The sequence below is a fragment of the Neovison vison genome, chromosome 7, assembly GCF_020171115.1.
Source record: "Neovison vison isolate M4711 chromosome 7, ASM_NN_V1, whole genome shotgun sequence".
Taxonomy (NCBI): Eukaryota; Metazoa; Chordata; class Mammalia; order Carnivora; family Mustelidae; genus Neogale; species Neogale vison.
The window spans coordinates 125,469,496-125,487,463 of record NC_058097.1 but is presented as its reverse complement, the minus strand read 5'-3'; the positions used below and the strand labels follow the sequence as shown (position 1 = coordinate 125,487,463).

The 17,968-nt window shown below is 35.1% G+C and overlaps 1 protein-coding gene and 1 pseudogene across 2 annotated transcripts in view; both read left to right on the top strand.

The window, feature by feature from the left end:
• CNTN5 (contactin 5) overlaps nucleotides 1-17,968 on the top strand; it is a 1,378,465-nt gene that overhangs the window by 1,080,487 nt on the left and 280,010 nt on the right. For both annotated transcript variants that reach the window (XM_044258257.1, XM_044258256.1), the window contains 3 exons: nucleotides 11,421-11,557; nucleotides 13,731-13,860; nucleotides 15,906-16,056. In XM_044258257.1, the coding sequence (XP_044114192.1) occupies nucleotides 11,421-11,557; nucleotides 13,731-13,860; nucleotides 15,906-16,056 (418 nt within the window). The remainder of the gene's footprint in view (nucleotides 1-11,420; nucleotides 11,558-13,730; nucleotides 13,861-15,905; nucleotides 16,057-17,968) is intronic.
• On the top strand, nucleotides 2,668-5,706 carry LOC122914628 (annotated as a pseudogene).

The window sequence follows — 17,968 nt, the reverse complement described above, 5'->3', positions numbered from 1 at the left end:
CCAGGAAAATGGGAAAAAATGATTTCACTCAATATTACTGGTTTACTTTAAGAGAGTATGCTACTTAGAAACAAGGTATGGCTCTCCTTGTCACACACAATTTGATGTACACTATAGGCCAATCAGGTAAGGATAAACCTGCCCAAAGCATGCATCATTTTGGATAGAAAATAATCAAGATTGTAGACTAGAAAAAGAAACTGGACCAGCTTGCTACTCCAGTACATATTTCTGACAATTTAGGAAGGTATCTGGAAGAATTTGGCCTTTCACTGTAGCCCATATTTAGGGTAGTTTTCTACTCTGCTCCTGTTTTGCCTGGATAGTCCCAGTTAATGTCGGTACCACTGGGACAGTTACAACAAGCTCTCTTTCAGTTTGAGAAGTATCTTGATTATTACATATTCACCCAATTTGCACTTTTAAACCTATTGCCTTGGACATAACAGCCTTCAAACTCTGTAGAAGAATCTTGGCTAGCATTTCCACTTGACTGGCAGTTGATACAGAGTGGCATGATACATGAATATTCCACTGTATCCATGGTTTGTATTTAGAATGTTTTCCTTTCAGGGGAATGGATTTCTGTTGGAAGCTCTAACACCTGGTCTTCACCTATTGGAAGAACTAGAGCCTGATACTTTTTACCCAAATGGTCAATATTCACAGAGTACTAAAAACATAGGGTTTTTTCCTGTGGCTCACTCTCTTTTGGAAAGTGTAATTACGGGAATATTTTACATGGTCAGTTAGATGTTATTCAATGGATGAATCAAGCTTCCAAGGCAAACTTTCAGTCTTTCTAGTCTCATTTTTTTTGGTCAAATCATTACAAAATAAGTGGTATTATAGTAGTAGGCATAAATTTAAACCATATATTTTATTATTTATAATTCAAAATTTATATTATAAAAATAATGCAACAAATGGCATAACATGAAGAAGTCCATGGCAGTAAAATAATAAAAATTAAGGTGAAGCTATGTGTCTTATTTAGCCAATACATTCAAATAACAATACTCACGAAGGGGAACCTGGCTGACTCAGTGGGTTAAAGCCTCTGCCTTCAGCTCAGGTCATGGTCTCAGGGTCCTGAGATTGAGCCCTTCATCAGGCACTCTGCTCAGCAGGGAGCCTGCTTCCTCCTCTCTCTCTCTGCCTGCCTCTCTGCCTACGTATGATCTCTGTCTGTCAAATAAATAAATAAAATTGGAAACAATACTCATGAAAAGGAAAAAAAATAAACTAGCAAAAAACAAAGTTTTAGGGGCACCTGGGTGGCTCAGTTGGTTAAACCTCAGACTCTTGGTTTCAGCTCAGGTCATGATCTCAGGTTCTAGAGATCAAACCACAAGGAACATGAAGCTCCTTGTTCTTTCTTTCCTCTCTCTGCCTCCCCCTTCGCCCCACACCCTGGCTTGCATGTGTGCTCTCTCTCTCTCTCTCTGTCTCTCTCTCTCATAAATCTTTTAAAAACCACAAAATTTTTAGTAATAATTGAAACTTAGAAAAACTGCATACTTAATCTATTAAATAGTCTTTTGTTTAAAATATATTATAGTCCAGGGTGCCTGGGTGGCTCAGTGGGTTGAGACCTCTGACTTAGCTTGGGTCATGATCTCAGGGTCCTGGGATCAAGCCCTGCATCAGGCTCTCTGCTGGGTGGGGAGCTTGCTTTCCCCACTCTCTCTCTACCTGCCTCTCTGCCTACTTGTGATCTCTGTCAAATAAATAAAATCTTAAAAAAATAATAACATAGATCCAGGATCTATATTTCCAATGTAAATTGAACATTCCTTGTTAAAGTTCTCAATTAAAATGAAAAGAATGAGAAAACAAAGGAAAAAAGAAGTAAGGAGGGAAAAAGGAAAGAAGAAAGAAAGGATGGAAGCTTAAACAATTTTAAACAATTTTATATACAAAGAGCTCTCAACAGGAGGTACTTTGTATACAGAAAAATGTTATATAAAGATGCATGATCAATGAGTATAAATATATATCATGTGCTCCATCAACTAGTAATTTGTCACCCTGTAGGTAGGGACACTGTCGCTAAGATCACTGAAATGATCGTATTGATAATTTAGACTAGAAATATATCAGTATTAATATATACCTGTAACCAAGGCTTTTAAGAGAAAATTACATTGTATTGTACTAAATATCCAATAAGGAACACAGCTTTATTTTCATGGCAGTGTAGTGTTATAGATTTCCTTATTTTTGTAAAATCTCTGGACAGTGCCCTCACAAATTTTAATGCCTGCCAATGTCTGCAATTTGATTATAAGTTTTTCCAAGACAAAGACTATTTTTGTTTGGTTTGTTATTTTTCCTATTTTTCCCATCATTAAGCATTATGCCCAGCACACAGTGGATAATTTTTATAACACTGTGCTATTATAATGATTAGTGCTTAGTTATACACACCATTCTTCAAGGTAAACTGTGAAGACCAGATGCCAGTCAGGTAACCAGCAACACATGCACAGATGTGGGGCCCAGCGAACCTGTGGCCCCCTGCAGGGAGCCTAAGCCTCCAGCCTGGGCAGGTGCTACCCTGCTGGGCCATCTGGTGTTTATGGAGCACTGAGGAGGTTGGGCCATGGGTGCAATAGGAGGCAGACAGACCTGCTTGCCCTGTGCATGAATGCAAATGCTGAGACCATGGCAGTGAGGGACCCCTTAGAGGATGAGAGCCTCACACTGTCATCTTCTGCCTCTGACCCAGCATGTGATGCTGTGGTTGGATATTTAGAGGACATTATCATGGATGAGAGACGAGTTCCAATTGTTTCAGATTTCATAGTCTCATACTACCAGGAGTTTGAAGACAGGAAAGAATAAAATCACCTGTATGCCTATTTTTAATGACTCTATCTCTTTGGTAGGAAAGTATTTTGAAGAACAGCTATCGGAGCAGATTCTTGGATTTAACGTGGCAGCTTTCAGAAGTTTACAGCACCATAAAGATGAAGTGGCTGATGTACATTGCATGCTGCTCACACTTACAGATTTTCTATCTTTTAAACAAAGTTTCAGGACTACAGGGCATTTTTTTTTAAATAAACATATAATGTATTATTAGCCCCAGGGGCACAGGTCTGTGAATCACCAGGTTTACACACTTCACAGCACTCACCATATCACATACCCTCCCCAATGTCCATATCTCCACCCCTCTCTCCCTCCCCCCCCGTCACCCTCAGTTTGTTTTGTGACATTAAGAGTCTCTTATGGTTTGTCTCCCTCCCGATCCCATCTTGTTTCATTTATTCTCTCCCTACCCTCCAACCCCCCCCCCATGTTGCATCTCCACTTCCTCATATCAGGGAGATAATATGATAGTTGTCTCTCTCTGATTGACTTATTTCACTAAGCATAATATCCTCTAGTTCCATCCACATAGTCGCAAATGGCAAAATTTCATTTCTTTTGATGGCTGCATAGTATTCCATTGTGTATATACCACATCTTCTTTATCCATTCATCTGTTGATGGACATCTAGGTTCTTTCCATAGTTTGGCTATTGTGAACATTGCTGCTATAAACATTCAGGTGCATGTGCCCCGTCGGATCACTACGTTTGTATCTGCAATACCCAGTATTGCAATTGCTGGGTTGCAGGGTAGCTCTATTTTCAACTTTTTGAGGAACCTCCAAGCTGTTTTCCAGAGTGGTTGCACCAGCTTGCATTCCCACCAAGAGTGTAGGAGGGTTCCCCTTTCTCTGCATCCTTGCCAGCATCTGTCATTTCCTGACTTGATATTTTTAGCCATTCTGACTGATGTGAAGTGGTATCTCATTGTGGTTCTGATTTGTATTTCCCTGATACTGAGTGATGTGGAGGACTTTTTCATGTGTCTGTGGGCCATCATGATGTCTTCTTTGCAGAAATGTCTGTTCATGTCCTCTGCCCATTTCTTGATTGGATTATTTGTTCTTTGAGTGTTGAGTTTGCTAAGCTTTTCATAGATTTTGGATACTAGCCCTTTATCTGATATGTTGTTTGCAAATATCTTCTCCCATTCTGTCAGTTGTCTTTTGGTTTTGCTGTTTCCTTTGCTGTGCAAAAGCTTTTGATCTTGATGAAGTCCCAATAGTTCATTTTTGCCCTTGGTTCCCTTGCCTTTGGCAATGTTCCTAGGAAGATGTTGCTGTGGCTGAGGTCGAAGAGGTTGCTGCCTGTGTTCTCCTCAAGGATTTTGATGGATTCCTTTCTCACGTTGAGGTCCTTCATCCATTTTTGTGTCTATTTTCATGTGTGGTGTAAGGAAAAGGTCCAGTTTCATTTTTCTGCACGTGGCTGTCCAATTTTCCCAACACCATTTGTTGAAGAGGCTGTCTTTTTTCCATTGAACATTCTTTCCTGCTTTGTCGAAGATTAGTTGACCATAGAGTTGAGGGTCTATTTCTGGGCTCTCTATTCTGTTCCATTGATCTATGTGTTTGTTTTTATGCCAGTACCATACTGTCTTGATGATGACAGCTTTGGAATAGAGCTTGAAGTCCGGAATTGTGATGCCACCAACTTTGGCTTTCTTTTTCAATATTCCTTTGGCTATTCGAGGTCTTTTCTGGTTCCATATAAATTTTAGGATTATTTGTTCCATTTCTTTGAAAAAAAATGGGTGGGATTTTGATAGGGATTGCATTAAATATGTAGATTGCTTTAGGTATCATAGACATTTTCACAATATTTGTTTTTCCAATCCAGGAGCATGGAACATTTTTCCATTTCTTTGTGTCTTCCTCAATTTCATTTATGAGTACTTTATAGTTTTCTCAGTATAGATTCTTTGACTCTTTGGTAAGGTCTATTCCTAGGTATCTTATGGTTTGGGGTGCAATTGTAAATTGTATGGACTCCTTAATTTCTCTTTCTTCTGTCTTATGGTTGGTGTAAAGAAATGCAACTGATTTCCGTGCATTGATTTTGTATCCTGACACTTTACTGAATTCCTGTACAAGTTCTAGCAGTTTTGGAGTGGAGTCTTTTGGGTTTTCCACATATAGTATCATATCATCTATGAAGAGTGATAGTTTGACTTCTTCTTTGTTGATTTGGATGCCTTTAATATCTTTTTGTTGTCTGATTGCTGAGGCTAGGACTTCTAGTACTATGTTGAATAGCAGCGTGTTATAATGGACATCATTGCTGTCTTCCTGACCTTAGCAGAAAAGCTCAGTTCTTCTCCATTGAGAATGGTATTTACGGTGGGTTTTTCATAGATGGCTTTGATAATATTGAGGTATGTGCCCTCTATCCCTACACTTTGAAGAGTTTTGATCAAGAAGCGATGCTGTACTTTGTCAAATGCTTTTTCAGCATCTATGGAGAGTATCATATGGTTCTTGTTCTTTCTTTTATTAATGTATTGTATCACATTGATTGATTTGCAGATGTTGAACCAACCTTGCAGGCCTGGAATAAATCCCACTTGGTCGTGGTGAATAATCATTTTAATGTACTGTTGGATCCTATTGGCTAGTATTTTGTTGAGAATTTTTGATCTATGTTCATCAAGGATATTGGTCTGTAATTCTCTTTTTTGATGGGATCCTTGTCCTGGTTTTGGGATCAAGGTGAGGACTACAGGGCTTTAAAAGAAGGAAGGGGATTGGATTTAAGCAACTGTTTGATGGTGGCTTTGTTGTGTAAATCATCTTCTATAAGAGTTTCCCAGAAAGATTCACAACCCTAGGTCCCGCCTGCAGACAATGATATCTTTCTCAGTCTTGCCCAATAGACTGGGAGAGGTTTTGGCTAATGTGAAAGAATTACATACTGGAAAGACTGTCTTATTCTGCAACTCTTTATTACTGTTAAGTACTGATGGGTCAAAAGACAATCACCTGACTCTCCCTGAGACCTGTTTCTCCTGAAGCACTTTCTTGTGTTCAGTAATCCTAGTCCTCCTCCTTGAGTAGATGCCTTTCTCAGAAGCCTCTTTGAGTCAAGATCCTCTGGAACAACCCCAGGTCCAGCATTCTACCAGGGCCCCTATCCCAGTGTACAATGTTGGTATTCAGCATTTGAAAGAACCCACCATCTTCAATGGTCTTTGGCCCAGCAGGCTCCGCATGTCCCACCTGGTTTTTTGTGCTCTCACAGCTTTCAGTTTCAGTCTTGCAGCCTCAAACGTGTTTTTGACTATTTGGGAGATTTGTCAAGGGTGTTACTCAAGCCAGCTGCCCCTCTTGAGACTTCTGAAGCATCTTCTATCACAGCTAGTCTTGGCTTTAGCAATCAACTGAGAGAGCTGTCCTTTACTTAAAGCTACACATGAAAGTCAATTCCTAGTCTTACATTTGTAGTTCTTGAATTACTGTATTCTGCTGGTCTTGAGGTAGTCCCACTATTTCTATAATTCTCTTTTAAGAATTTTTGGAGGGCACCTGCATGGCCTAGTTCATTAAGCAGCCAATTCTTGGTTTTGGTTTAGGTTATTGTCTCAGGAGTGAGATCAACCCCCGTTTTGGGCTCCATGCTGAATGTGGAGCCTGCTTAAGATTCTCTCTCTTCTTCTCCCTCAGCCCCTCCTCACTCATGCTCTCTCAATAATTTAAAAAAAAAAAAAAGGAATTTTTGGAGAAAGTATTTTTATAGATGAATAATCAGGCAAACCTAGCAGATATACTCTCAGAATTCTAGGATTACTCACCAAAGATCAGAGTATTATGTTCTCTGTGCTTTTTAGCTGTTAGTACTATGAAAACAAAAATGCTTTCTATGTTGCTGTTTTTCTTTTACTGGGACATATGAATTTATGCATATGCTGTACTAAAAGTGTAGTCCAGGATAAAAGCCATTCCTTTCTCATAGTATGTTGTGTTTCCAAAGGTTTGTTAAAACCCTTTCTGTATAAATCAGTTCATTAGGTTTTTTGGGGGGATAGAGGCTCTACAGTTCCTCATCCTGTCAGATGGTGTTCCACTGGTCTAGCTCAGCACTAGTAGGAGAGAACAAAGTTTTACTATTCATCTGTCTGCTTTGATTTAGTACCATGTTTGATAGAGCATTACCAACCAGGAAACATGGATGTCACAAATCTAGAAAGAAGAAAAAATGTAATAGTTCAATTCTTAATGTGTTATATATATATATATATATATATATATATGTGTGTGTGTGTGTGTATATATACACACATATTTGTAATAAAATTACAATATATATCATAATACATATAATACAATATATATTGCATATATGCAATATATATTGCATATATATAATATATTATGCATTACACACATATATATGTAAAAATAAGTCTCTGTATTGACTTTTCACTTGGCTCTTATAATTCTAAAGGATGAGCTATAGGATCTGTGTGTTTCTGTACTGATGTGCATATGAAATACTTTTGTACCATGAAAAATAAATAAAGAAATGAAAGTGAGGGGAGATTAAGGGACTAATGAAAGGAACAAACAGTTGCCAGGAACTTGTTTTGGACACCTTGCAGCTACTAGGTACTTTTCATGCACTAACTTACAATAACTCTTAGAAATTAGCATTCCTGCTTGACAGGTGGGGAAATCAAGGCCTAGAAAGGTTAAGGAGCTTATTACTCCATGTCCCAATAATAATAAGCTATAAAACCAGATTCCAACTTAGAACTGGCAATAATATCAGCATAATATCCAAATAAAGATACTACCTCTCAGGAAAATATTGAGGAGCTGAGCTAAGGTATGAGATAAGAACTGATGGAGAGTGGTTAATTCCTATTTACTCATCTTTTATTAATATTAGAGAAAAATAAAAATCCTCACCATTAGTTCTCATTCTCTGTTTTTTCTTTTCTCTGGAGCTGTGTTTTTCTATATTAAGCATGATTTTAAAAGTATTTTAGCTACTGGGGCACCTGAGTGGCTCAGTTGGTTAAGTGTCTGACTTTGGCTATAGTCAGCAGGGAATCTTCTTGTTCCTCTGCCTCTCCCCCGTGCTTGTTCTATTTCCCTCTCTCTCTCTCTCTCTCAAATAAATAAATAAAATCTTAAAAAAAAAATTTAGCCACTAAAATACACTAAATATTTACCATAGAAGATAATACAAAATTGTATATTATGGATTGAAACTTGTATACACGAAGAAAATTTTTTTTAGTCCTATTTCTTTGGAGAATGCATGTCACCTTGAATTTCACTGTTATGGTGTATATTCACAGTTGATAGAAAATGAAGTTCATGTTAATGCATGAGCAATAGATTGAGGAAGTAAAGTAACCAATATTTATAACCAATATATCATCATAGTAGCCCATTGAAATAGGAATTATCATCTATGGCTTACAGATGATACTCATTAAAGTAATACATTCATGATCACATAGTAGAGCAAGGGCAGGGTAGCATTGGATTTGAACCTACATTTACCCCCAGCTGTATCATCTTTCCAATATACCATTTTACCCCTCACAGCTGAGAGTCCTAATATTAAAAATGATTTATGTGATTAAATATGTTGACTCTTCAACACTTAAAAATATAGGAGTAATGAAGGAGACCAATTACAATTAGCTTTTATCAATAGGGGTTTTGAGATTTTCTAATGACAAGAGATAATAAGCAAGAGTTTCTTTATGCACATCTGCTTACTGTTTTTAAAAATGTAATCTGGAGACTGATCTGAAGCTCAAATGTATTACATAAATTGTTGCCAATATGCAATGCATCTGGTGAGAGTGTAATGGTGTTTAGGTGTTTAAAGTCCCATTCTTTTACCCCTAAAAAAGGTGGCCTAACAAAAGATAGATCAAGAAGTTACTAGTGTTTTGATTGTGTGTTTAATTCTAGGGGCAGTATAAAAGACCATTTTTATTTGTAGAATTGCTGGTAGAGTGAATCTGAGTATTTTAATTCAATGTCTGTCTTGTCTACTAGACTTTGAGCTGACAGCAAACACACATTGTAACATATTGTTATCCTCAGTGTTAAGCATTGCACCAATAGTGGTGTCCAATAAATAGTTGCTGAAAGGAAGTAGAACTATTTCCTTTTAGTTTCATTTATCAATTGTTGGTTCCTATGACAAATTCATTTCGGAATCAGGACTCTAAATTAGGCTAGTATTATAGAGTAATCCAAATATGTTTGAAGAAATGTTGACTTAATTTCTAATTTTTTTATTTCCTAGACAATACAATATATTTTTATTTCAATAATTCTTTCTCTCTTAATTTTTCATTTGAGTAACTTTTTTAGTTCTGTTTTCAATTTCTTTTTAACTCCCATTATAGTACACAAAGAAACAAGGCAAATATAACTAACCTAAAATAAAAACATAAAAATATACATGTATAACTAACCAATATCCTATAATTAATTTTATATGTAGGTCAGTTATGTCTAAAAAAAGTGTATATGTCATGTCAACTTTGCTCTTGATGATCTTGCTATCTAGATGGGGTGCTAAACGATAAACAAGTAAAAAACCCAATAGCTGTTTAAGTCAGCAACAGGAATAACAAGCTCTATGGTGATTATTTTCCAGGTGCCTAAGAACTAAACATACCCAAAGATGGTACAGATGACTCCCTTTTGAGTTTAGAGCTAATAAACCCTATGTAATTTAGACTAAACTTTGAATTATTAGTAAAACTAAAAGAGACAAGAGAAGCAGAACATTCCACATGGATTTAAAAATTTGACGAAGATAGAGGGTGTGCTTGGGAGGCAGCACATCTGTATACTTGGATTACAAGGGTCATGAGAAGTATGAAATAAACTGGCAAAGTAGAGTAGGAAAGTACACAGAAAGTCCTAATGAGAAAGTAGAGTTTAATATTGCTTTCGTATCTTACTATTCTTATCAGTATTTTTAGCATATTATGACAGAAAATTATAAAAGAAATGATTTTAGGAACCAGCCACAAAAGTCATTATTAGTATTTGAAGCTCTCCCTGGTAAGATTTTTGCATGACAGCTCCTAGACTTGAGGTTGAATCACAGAGTTGTTCAAAGGCCTACAAATTCTGACTATGCCAAAGTAAGGCTCTTTAAAAACCAGACTAAATTGCCTAGAAGACAAATGAGCTACTAAAAACGAAATTCCCATTTAGAGACCAGTAGAAGGCAAAACACATTATGAACGCAATAAATGCTTCTGATTCATTTTTTAATCTGCTGGAATGGATTGAAAGAATTGTATGCTTTCTGAAGTCAGAAATATCTTATTTTGAGAGTGGTTACTATCCCTTATTAACTGTTTGACCTTGGGTACATTTTTTAACCTCTCTGAACCAAAGTTTCCTGATTCATAAATTTAAGTATGTTTGTTTTCAGGATCTATGTTACAGGGATTAATCAATAATGTAACTCAGTTCCTAAGACTAGAATTTAATAAATTAGAGTTCTTTTTCTCTTCCTCCTTTTCCTCCCTTTGAAACTGGTTAGTTTTTGGACATCTGTTGCCCCCTTAGACCAACTATTAATCATGTGCAGTTTCCTTTAGTGCATCTTCTTTCCTTTCTTGTGCTATTATATTCTGTGACACTGACGTTAGATTTCTTCTACCACAGTATATACTCCTTTAAAAAAAAAAAGTAAGATAGATGCTCCTATATCCCTAATAACCTCTGAGACTAAGAAAGGACAAAATAGTATGAGGTGAATGAATCAATGATCAAAGTCCTCACTGTCAGAAAGTAAAATATTATTGGTTTATGCCAAAAAGGTTGCTTAAGAGAAAAAGTTCGTTCAGTTCAATATTTTTTCATAGTTATTGTTTTAGCTGTTTCAAAAAGAGTATTTGTGGACAAATAGTCACTTGGTTTTCAATATTTTTATTTAAAAAATTAGTCAATAAAGACATTATTCTGTACCTTGTAATTTTTTTTAAAAATTACATTATTTCTTGGTAAAGTAATTTTTCACTTGTAACTTTGACAATATTTTTTAAAATCTTTGAAGAATACTAGTAAATACAGAAAAACTTTACTCCAAGTGAATTTGAATTTACAAATTATTTTTCCTATTCCATTCAGGTTCTTTTAAGAAAAACAAAAATAAAAAAAAAAGCAGTTATTCAGCAAATAGACATGTTGTATTATTTCAGTTTGTGCTAATGCTGCCCTAATACCTAGAAAAAATTATGTCTCTAAGTACCTGATTTCCTTCTGAACAAGGTCTGATACCTTGGAGATACTGGAGGCATAGCAATAAACTTGTAAAACAGTAAGATACAGTGGATCTAGCTTATGAAAGTGTTTTTAATTGTCACAATATTGTCATTGCTATATCCTTTTACATAGAGTTCAGTGTAAAATGCAATATTGTGCTTCTTTCAAATACCTACAATTATGAGAACTAATACTTTTTTTAATGCAAGGAATACTTCCATGTGAATTTGAATTTGGTAATGTATTTGAGAAATGAAATCATCTTTCTTTAATGCTTAAATTCTTATAGCTTATCCACACTGGGTGGAAAAACTGAATGACACTCAGCTGGACAGTGGGAGCCCTCTTCGATGGGAATGCAAGGCTACTGGAAAACCCCGACCCACGTACCGTTGGCTGAAGAATGGAGTGCCCCTCTTGCCTCAGGTACTATTGGTAAATGTTAGCCTTTTCTTGTGTAATTTAACAGGATTTCACACAGGACAAACTACCTCTTTTCGTCTTATGGCAAGTCATTTCTTATTTATGCCTTCTAATGTATTTTAAGTGAGAACTATAACAGATGTAAAATAATTTTTTTAAATTATCTCATTACTTTTTTAAGTAATACATTGTTTCTTTAAGTTTATTCAATCCTATAAATTCATAGAAAAATATCAATTACTATCATAGATTCATTGCTATTTCTAACTGACTTTTAGATATCGTCTACCTTGTTGCTGTCCCCCTACAAATGGTGGAGTTAAGGCCCAGAAGTAAAGTGACTTGCCCAAGGTCACATATTTAGTGAGAAATGAGACCGTAATATTATCCTAGCTTTCTGTATCCTGGACAAGTTTTTTTCTGTGACATCCTACTTAGCAGGATTTAAAAGACTTAAATATCTTTTTAGTAAATCTACTGCATGAGTTTTTTTAAATCAATTACTATTTAATTTTAAAATAATAATAATAATTTTAGCTAACTCCTTTATTGTGGCCTTTGCAGAAAGGAAGGCAAAGGGAGAATAGTTTATTAGGTATGACCAAAATGGAGGGGAGGTATATGAAGTTGAAAATAAATTTTATATATATATTTATATATATATTATATACATATTTTATATATATTTATATTTTATATATATTTTTATTTATATAGAAATACATATATATAGAAATAGAAATATATATAGAAATATATATATAGAAATATATATATATATATATATATATATATATATATATATATATTCTGCCCAGATCCTGCCTCTACCAAAAGGCCTCTTTTCTGTCATTTACTTCTTTGGGGTTCATTTTGCCCCTTTGTAAAATGAAGAGATTGTATCAGATCTTTCCCACAGTCTCATCCAGCTCCAACATTCCATTATTCCAAAACCAGTTAGGCCCAAAGAAAACACAATTACTCTAAAGAAATACAGAAATACAAAGAACTATAGAGCTATTAAAGAAAAGAGGATATGAGAATCCTGAGACATTGATTCACTGTCTCTTTCTCTCTAATTTTCTAAGGATACCAGATAAACCTTGAGAAAGAATACACTGGTCATATTTTTTACTTTCAGCATCCAAGTAGTAAATCCCACTGGCAGATAATACTTCTGCAAAGTGAATAGGCTTATTTTGAAAATTGTGTAAAATTGCCTTGCATCTATTTTGATAGGTAAAGCACTGCTCACTAAAATTAAAAGAGTGATTTGCTTGGCATTAAGTAGACAAGACACCTGGTTGTTTAACAACATTTTAAATTTCAAATTCATGTTTGAAATGTGCTCTTGGCCTCACTTGACCTCAATTTGCACATGCTCAGTTTTTTGACTTCTGTATTGTATTGCATCTGATGATGGAGTTAATATTCTTTGACCAATAATTTTATACAGACTCCAGTTGCAGAGCAGTTTCTTTCCTGAATTTGTGGGGAAGTGAGAAAAAGGCAAATCCCTGACTAGATTAACATTGTAAAAGGATTCTTGTTTTGATTTGGGCTATTTTTAACTTTGTCCTACTTGCCTACGGTCACAATTGTCACCAAAGGCCACATGTGAACCCCTTCTCCTGTAAAATGAAGTCAAATAAAATCTTCATCTGCTGATTATACTTCACAAGCTGTACTAGTATACCAAACAAACCTACTCAGTATAAAAACAAAACTGAAACTAAAACTCATAAGAATAACTACAGGAGGGGCACCTGGGTGGCTCAGTGGGTTAAGGCTCTGCCTTCGGCTCAGGTCATAATCCCAGGGTCCTGGGATCGAGTACCGCATCGGGCTCTCTGCTCGACAGGGAGCCTGCTTCCTCCTCTTTCTCTCTCTTTCTCTCTGCCTACTTGTGATAAAATCTCTTTTTTTTTTTTTTTAAAGAATAACTACAGGAATATACAGTTATAATATCTTTTCTGGCCAAGAAATAGTTATAATTTACAAAAGACATTTTATCATAAAATAATGAACAGTTAATTTGTATTGCTAAGTTGTCAAGTAATGCTCAGCTGTATTTACTGGAGGTTTTTTCCCCCTTTGGTCTAGGAAAGAATAACTGAAAAATCTGTGTGATTTATTCACTTTCTATATCTATTTTTTTTTTTAAATTTTGTTACAGAATAGGATTGAGATGGTTAATGGATTGTTGGTGATCCACAATGTGAATCAGTCGGATGCTGGAATGTATCAGTGTTTGGCCGAAAATAAATATGGAGCCATTTATGCAAGTGCTGAGCTGAAGATTCTAGGTATGCAATTTCTAAGTAAATAAATGGGAAAAATATGTAGCTTCTTTTCATGCTCTAATTCTTCCTATACTGAAATTTTACAATCTGATTGTAAAAACCTATTTTATGACTTGAAAAGAAATGCTTAATATTTACCCATATAGCTAATCATAGACAAGACAACACTCCAAGGTAAAGCATCCTCTCATCATGGGGTACCAACCATTATCATCCTTACATGAAAAGGAAGGCCTTTCTGAGGCCACATCCAGGTGTCTCAGGGGATTACACCCTTGATAGGACACTAGCACCTTACTATTTAAGTACTCTTTAAGTACTTACTATTTAAGCCAATGATTCCATCCAATAGAACAGGCTTCCCAAACTGAGCATGTTTGGGCCACTGAATGGATTTTACTTTTTAGCATTCTAGTTTCCTAAACATGGGTCTGAGAAGTTTGTAATACAAGAGAGAGACTTAAGTGTTCATAACTTACGTCACCCAAAGTGAGCAGGAGCCCACTACTTGCTCTGCACTAAAATTCCTAAAGCAAATATTAACAGAAATACCTAAGATCTCAAGAATCTGGGAACTTATCATTTACATATCAGCTAAATGTAGCACACTGTAAGTCAATTTACTGAATTATGAATATTTGCTCTTAAAATTTTCCCACATTATAATAAACCCACCTAAAATAGACTCAGGAGTCCAAATTTCCATCTCCTACAGCCTAACTAATCAAATGCAAATGTACTTTCTTCTCAGCTCATGCTCCAATATTTCTGAGTTAAAAAGCCAATTCGGGGTGACTCAGGAGGTGGCTCAGTAGGTTAAGCATCTGACTTCAACTCAGGTCATTATTTCAGGGTCCTGGGATCATGCCCCTTTCAGACTCCCCAACTCAGTGCAGAGTCTGGCCTCCTCTCTTCCCCAGCTTGTGCTCTTTCTCAAATAATTAAATAAACTAAATCTTAAAAAAAGAAAGCTAATTCAGCCTTCACCTAGTTAATACTTTATCCAGAAATACTCCCAAATATGTTTTTTTTCTCATTCACTACAAATATTTTCAAAATTACCTCTTACAAGTTCTGTTCCTACTAAGCAAACAAAATCATTACCTGCAGTCACATAAAATTCTTTCACTTTTCTTTCAATTCTTAACCCATCTCAATTATATACATATCTTTCTTGTTATATACATAGCTTTTAATGCTGTTGTGCCATGCATTATGCTGCTGTATAATGGACATAAAATACTTATGAAATATCCATGAAGTTGTCAAATTGGTTTAAATAAATGTCTCAGATAGACTCTTAGACATATCTTTCAAGTTCTCTTTTAGATTAAAAAGGGTCTTTATGTGTGTGTGTTGGTCTCTGTGTCACATGTTCTTTTAGTCCAGTATCCTCAACCCACAGCTGCCCACTAGAATTACTTGAAGAAATTTAATCAAAAGCATTTTCATGAAAATCTAGTGAAAACAATATTAATATTAATGAATGATCAGACCTTGTTATATAACTGCAAACAATGAAGTTAAATTTTTAATTGAAATTTAAATAATTCAATTTTAAATGTATTTTTGTAAAAACTACATTTAATTTTGTATAACATTAAAGTAAAATATGTATTAAGACTCATAGATAGGAAATGGATGACACAGGATCAATTACTCCACGTGTAACCCCCATTTTTCCAAAGAAAGTCCCCGATAGACTTTCTTGGCCAGCCCCTTCTTCTCTTGCTCAAGGTGGTCATTCTAATGTCTTTCATGATTAAAACTGATAATCATAATTGAATCATGTTATCTTTTGAAACAGCCATTGTCTATGGACCCCACATTATATGAAACCATTATCTGCTAATAGAAAGAGCAGCCAATAAGATATTAATTAATTATAAGTTTAAATTTTGAGTTAATGCCCTTTATATGTGTAGGAATCCTACAATTTTATTAGAAATGTATCCCAGAAGAGTTGCAAAATTATGATGAATCATCCATTAGATTGCCATTGCTTCTGGTAGAATTAACATTTTTTTTTTTTTTTTTTTTTGTCATAGCTTCAGCTCCTACTTTTGCATTGAATCAACTGAAGAAAACAATCATTGTTACCAAAGGCCAAGAAGTCATCATAGAGTGCAAACCTCAAGGCTCTCCAAAACCAACCATCTCTTGGAAGAAGGGAGACAAAGCAGTGAGAGAGAATAAAAGGTAAGAGGTCTATTTCATAATTCAGATTTTTAACATCAATCTTTTTTGAAGTTACAGATGATAAAGAGTATACAAGAAAGACTTTTGCAATAATTTCAACCATATTTCATTAACAGATTAAAAATATGATTTTTGTCTACATAATGATTGAAAAGAACCAAAAGTTCTGTTTCAATAGGGTCAGATGCCTTTGCCTACATGATGTTTTAGCACCAAAGACAGTTTCATCAGGTTATAAAGAAAGCAAACATGTTCCTTAAGCTAGTTATTTTGGGCCTCATTTTGCATCTGCAGATTTAGAGACTCACAAATCACATATAATAATTTTTAGAGGTTGTGTCATTATTTTAAGGTTAATATTTTTAAGTGATATGAGGATGGATCTTTCAGATAATTACTTATGGGGAGTGCTTTCAAGTGAGATTTGTGTCTAGGTTTGCCCTCTTTTTTTCAATCTTATTGAGGCAAAATAATATAGGATTATTTCAGTTGCCATAAGCAAATGAGAAATGTGCAGATGAATGTTTATTGTGTAAAGATTTGTTTTTAGTAATCAAAGCCAAAGGACATCACAGGAATACAAATGGGGAAAAATTATGAAGAAATCAAATCATCATAGGACTATGTATGCCAAAATCAAAAGCCCATGCTATATTAATCATTAACATATTAGTGTTGCAAATGGTGATTCAGCTTTGACAAAATAATATCCTTTATTATGTTTAAATAAGGTTGCATAGGTCATTTAAGGTTTTGTTCTTCATTTGATCTATAAGGATAAGGAGTTTATGCCTTATTTTATGTCTGTCTGGATCTAAGTAATAATATAGTAAAAGTTAATTTATGTCAGGATTAGGGTTTTATTTGAATAATTCTGTTGGTAATTTTGGAATATTTTGAAATATTTGAAAATTTTCTTTAGAAATGTGTTTTTTTTCCCATTCTAATCTGAAAAACACTGATTTAAACTGCTTGTCTCAGATGAGATAATTGACAGACTGATTGGGTTTAGTTCAGTCATAAGGATGTATAATTGCCTGAAAAGGGTGATCATCTGGGTTTGAAATGGGTTATATTGGGTATTTGAGGTTTTTTTGTTTATTTGGTTTTGTTTTGTTTTGGTTTGGTTTTTAAGATTTTACCCATTTATTTGATAGAGAGAGAGAGAGATCACAAGTAGGCAGGGAGGCAGGCGGTGGGGGGCGGGGGGTTTTGCTGTAGGAAGCAGGCTCCCTGCTGAACAGAGGGCCCAATGCTGGGCTCCATCCCAGGACCCTGAGATCATGACCAGAGCTGAAGGCAGAGGCTTAACCCACTGAACCACCCAGGTGCCCCAGTGTATCTTGTTTTGAAAGAGAATTTATCTTTGTTACTTGAGAAAGGCAGCAGGGCAAAATGACAAACTGTGAGATCAATGGTTGAATTGCATTAGGTTAAATTGCTTAGAGTGGAATTGAATTCTTTTGGTATTGTTGCTCATAGAAATTAAAAAAAAATACCTGACACGACCCTTATTAAAGCAGAATAAAATATTTTTGTATAGTAAGATCGAAGAATTTAAATGGTTTATCATTTTATCTTATTGCACTAAAAATTTTTATATCATCAAAATGTATTTGGCATATTGGTGTAAGCCACTACATCCAAAATGCATTACTTTGTGTTGTTTGTAGGTAGTATGTGAGTCTTGTCCTATTTATTTCAGTTCACCATAGAATGTTTCTCAGCAAATATTCATAGACATCCCATGAGTCTTACAAAGTAGGTGGCATCACAGTTGTCAAGGCAAATGTATTGAGAGAGGAACAAAATTATGAATTTTCTGTTGCAACAAATATAAATATATTAAACGTTTTTATCCCCATAAATTGAAAAACAGTTTATAAATTTTCCAGTTTTCTTGATTCCTTTT